The sequence below is a fragment of the Dama dama genome, chromosome X (genome assembly GCF_033118175.1).
Source record: "Dama dama isolate Ldn47 chromosome X, ASM3311817v1, whole genome shotgun sequence".
Lineage (NCBI taxonomy): Eukaryota > Metazoa > Chordata > Mammalia > Artiodactyla > Cervidae > Dama > Dama dama.
Window position 1 is genome coordinate 108,973,632 of NC_083714.1, and position 4,021 is coordinate 108,977,652.

Consider the following 4,021-nt stretch of genomic DNA (forward strand, 5'->3'; position numbering starts at 1 on the left):
CCTCACAACAACCCTGGGAGAGACAGGCTGTCACTGCTTTGATAGGTGAAGAAATGGAGGCTCTGAGAGGCCCCAGTCACATGGGGTGGGGTGACACAGTCGAGTCCTGGCCAGCAACTCCAACCTCTACGAAACAGCCCATGAGAGCAACGGAGGCCTGGTGTCAGACGGACTCTCTCTGTTTTAGCAAGTGCCTTGGAGAAAGGGGGCTTCCCTGGTGGCTCAGAGGGTAAAGAATCTCCCTGCTAATGCAGGAGATGCAAGAGACAGGGGTTCAGTCCCTGAGTAGGGAAGATCCCCTGAAGAAGGAAATGGCAACCCACTCCAGTATTCTTTCCTGAAGAATTCCATGGACAGAGGAACCTGGCGGGCTGCAGGCCGTGGGATCACAAAACGTTGAACACGACTGAGCTACTAACACTTTCACTTAAAGAAAGGGATTAATGTTTCTCAAAAAGGCTGATGGGGGTTGTTGAGGGCACTTTGGGACCTTGCCATATAGTAGATCACTGGAAAAAAAATATTTTTATAAGCTTTATATAGTGGCATTGGGGCTTCCCTGGGGGCTCAGTGGTAAAGAATCTCCCTGGCAATGCAAGAGACTCAGGTTCAATTCCTGGGTTGGAAAGATCCCCTGGAGAAGGAAATGGCTACACACTCAAGTATTCTTGCCTTGAGAATCCTACGGACAGAGGAGCCTGGCTGGCTACGGTACACGGGGTCGTAAAGATTTGGACACAACTGAGCGACTAAGGACACGGTGGAATGTTTTTTTTTATTATTATTTTATATGCAAATTGAATTTAGAAAGCCAGAGTTGGGTCACTGTGGTTGAAGGTGGGGGCAGGAGTACCCTAGGGCTCCCCCAGGACTCCCAGAGAACCCCAAGAAGGCCATTTATCCAGTAGGTTGGCACTTACTGTAAGAAGCATGTACAGTCAGAGACATGTACCATGTCTGAGGCTCTGGCTGTGGGTTGGGAAGAACCAGGTGGGGTTGGGGGTGGAGGTGGGGAGGGGACACTCACCCATGGGTTGGCCATGAGTTAGCCAGGCTACGGGTTCATCTAAGCTGGACGCCAGCTTGCCCACCCTCCTCTCTGGCCAGGCCCCAGCAGTCATGCCCGGCCACTCACAGGATAAGAAGCATTGTCACCATTTTCTATTTAATGAATTTTATTCTTTAAAGATAAGCACACTAAGTTAAGAACTCCAGCCTCCTCTTTCCCCTCTTTTTGCCTGCCTATCTAAAAAGGAGTTTCTAGTTTCTTTATCAATAAAAGTTTAATGTTCACCTCAGTCAAGGTTGGTGCAGGATCTGAAGCAGAAGTTAGCGGCTGGCCGGAATGACTCCCATCAGCTTCATCAAACAGATTTCTTTCTCATAGATGTCGGGAATCATCCCCAGTGAGGAACTGATCATGTGAACGCTGTTCTTGCCAAACAGCTTGAATTCATAATGGATAAGCTGCTCCCAAAAGCCGTTGTTGGGCCGGATGGTGGAGCGGCAGGACTTGGTCCACGTGTGGGCGTCCAGCAGCGACATGGAGTGGTACTTCATTAGGTAGGCGAGGCAGAACGTGGCAGAGCGGCTCACCCCGGCAGCGCAGTGCAGCAGCGTTCGGCCTTGCATCATCTCCACGCTGTGGATGTGATCTGCAATAAAGTCAAAGAAGTCGTAGAGGCGCGAATTGGGAGCATCCGCCAGCGGCACTTTTAAGTACTGGATGTCTTCGAAGAACGTGTCGGTCGCCTCCACCGACACATTGATGACCGTGGTGATGTGGTTGGTAGACAGCATGAATCTGTCCTTGGCTGCCACAGCGTTGCTGAGGTAGAGACTCTTGGTTATCTGGGAGAGGCCATGGGCCGCGGGCTGCCGGACAGCCTGAATCGGAAACGGACACAGAGGCGTTGTCATCGAGGCGGTGGCACAGCGGTCTCTGCGGTGTCCCGGGAGCGAGCTCAGGAAGCAGCAGCTCCGTGATGTCCCTGGAGAGGCTCTGGGCGACGGTATGCTGGTCACCCACTGGTCACCCTCCTTCTTCACTCCGCCCCCCGATTCCCCTTCCCCACCCCACTTCCCGTCCCTCGAGAGCGTCACAATTCCCCACGGCCCTTCCCACTGGTTCCCATGGCAATGGCAGCTTACAACAGGGAGGACTTGGCGGCAAAGCCAGATCTTCAGAGAAACCCCAGATCTCTCTTTTTATCTTTCTTCATAGTTACTTATTTTCAGAGCCGAAATTCTTATGTCTGGATGTTTTAATGTTGTTACCAGATATCTCTTTTATGTTTCAATTATTAGACCACTCTGTACACAGTGTCTATTTTATTAGGGTTGAAGAACAGGGCTTACCCTTGTTCTGCAAAGTAACAGTATCATATTTTACCATGGGGCACAGCATTTGGCTCCTGCGATATGCTAATCTCTATAAAACTGCAGTGAGGTAGGGGTTTCTACTGGCCCTGGTGACCTGGCCTGATACTTCTTTGTTGATTGTAGCCATAGAATTATGCTCCTGCTCTCACACACATCAGGACTGTTTATTATAAGGGAACATTGCTGATACAGAGCCCTTTATGGTGAAGTTGGCCCATGGTGAACAGTTGTGACTAATTTAGCTATGTTGCTGTCCATTTGTGCATACGGCCCGAATGATTTATCACCTGATTCTGCTTTTTCATCTGAAACAACAGCTCAAATTATCTTGTCTACATTATCCCAAAAGAATGCCCACCTGCTTTGTAAATAGCACATCATTTTGACCACTACTGATGGTCTCTTCCCGCAATGTTAAAAATTCTGTAACGAGTCAATGCTATGTCATAACTGGGCCAAAAATAGATTTTTAAAATGCTCCCTGAGATTTGCATTTCCTCTCAGCTAAGATTTTTGTAGGATTTGAAGATTTGAAAAACTATAACCTAAAACTAACAAATTCTTTCATAGAGCAGCTCTGAGATCCGTTACTTCCCCATCATTCCTTATCATTTTGGGTTATGTGCAAAGTTTGGTCCTTAAACTTTAAAAATGTTATAAAATTATTGGGGGGGAGGGGCTTCCCTGGTGGCTCAGTAGTAAAGAATCTTCCTACAGGAGACCTGGGTTTGATCTCAGGGTTGGGAAGATCCCCTGGAGAAGGAAATGGCAACCCACTCCAGTATTCTTGCGTGGAGAATTCCATGGACAGGGGAGCCTGGCAGGCTACAGTCCATGGGAGTTGCAAAAGAATTGACTTAGCAACTAAACAGCAACAACAAAATTAGTGGACCACCACTTCCCTGGTGGTCCAGTGGTCAAGACCCTGCCTTTCCAATGCGGAAGGCTCGGGTTTGATCACTGGTAAGGGAAATAAGATTCCACATGCAGCGTAGCCAAAAGATATTTTTTTTTAATGTAGTAAAATTAACCAAAAGAATTCCATACACTATTCTTAAAGACAAGTGTGGCTCATATTAGATTCATGTATTTTTCCAGCCAATATTCTGTGATGCCCTTTCGTCTGAGGGTTGTTGAATGTCTTCAAACTCCACTGTAGATCTTTTCTTGGATGGATGAGGAGATGCTGTTTCCTCCTCTTGAGTTTGGAAACTGATCACTTTCAAATTTCCACTTACCTTTACATTTTCTTATTATTTAGGGGGAAAAAAATGTACGAGGGACTCGCTCAAGAACATACTCTCTACCTGACACTGGGAAAAGACCCTGAGTGTCAAGAATCAGTTAACATTCCGATTTCTCTCTTCAGTAGTTGAGGCCCCTTCCTTTTTGATTTAAGCCTGCCTTTCTAATCTCATTCATTCATTTACTCACTAAACTTTTCTTAAGAATCTATTGTGTGCTAGGCATTTTCACTTTTATAAATCTTCAGTTCTGACCAAACAAATCAAATGTTCTTGGTAATTGCAACATACACATTCCTGCTTTCTTACTTCTGCTCATGCCATTCCTCTTGCTTGAGAAAACGTTCTCACTCCTGCCTGTTTACTGAATCCTTTCCAGGCCTCAAGAATGAGCT

General features: G+C 46.8%; 1 protein-coding gene across 1 annotated transcript; it reads right to left on the reverse strand.

Moving 5' to 3' along the window:
* Window positions 1-1,329: 1,329 nt before the first annotated feature.
* Window positions 1,330-1,920, reverse strand: DUSP21 (dual specificity phosphatase 21). The gene has a single exon (XM_061137643.1). The coding sequence runs from the start codon at window positions 1,918-1,920 to the stop codon at window positions 1,330-1,332; it is 591 nt and encodes a 196-aa protein (XP_060993626.1).
* Window positions 1,921-4,021: the final 2,101 nt, after the last annotated feature.

What these genes read in the sequence shown, in the direction of transcription:
- DUSP21 (XM_061137643.1), bottom strand. Translation starts at nt 1,920, where the DNA reads ATGACAACGCCTCTGTGTCCGTTTCCGATTCAGGCTGTCCGGCAGCCC.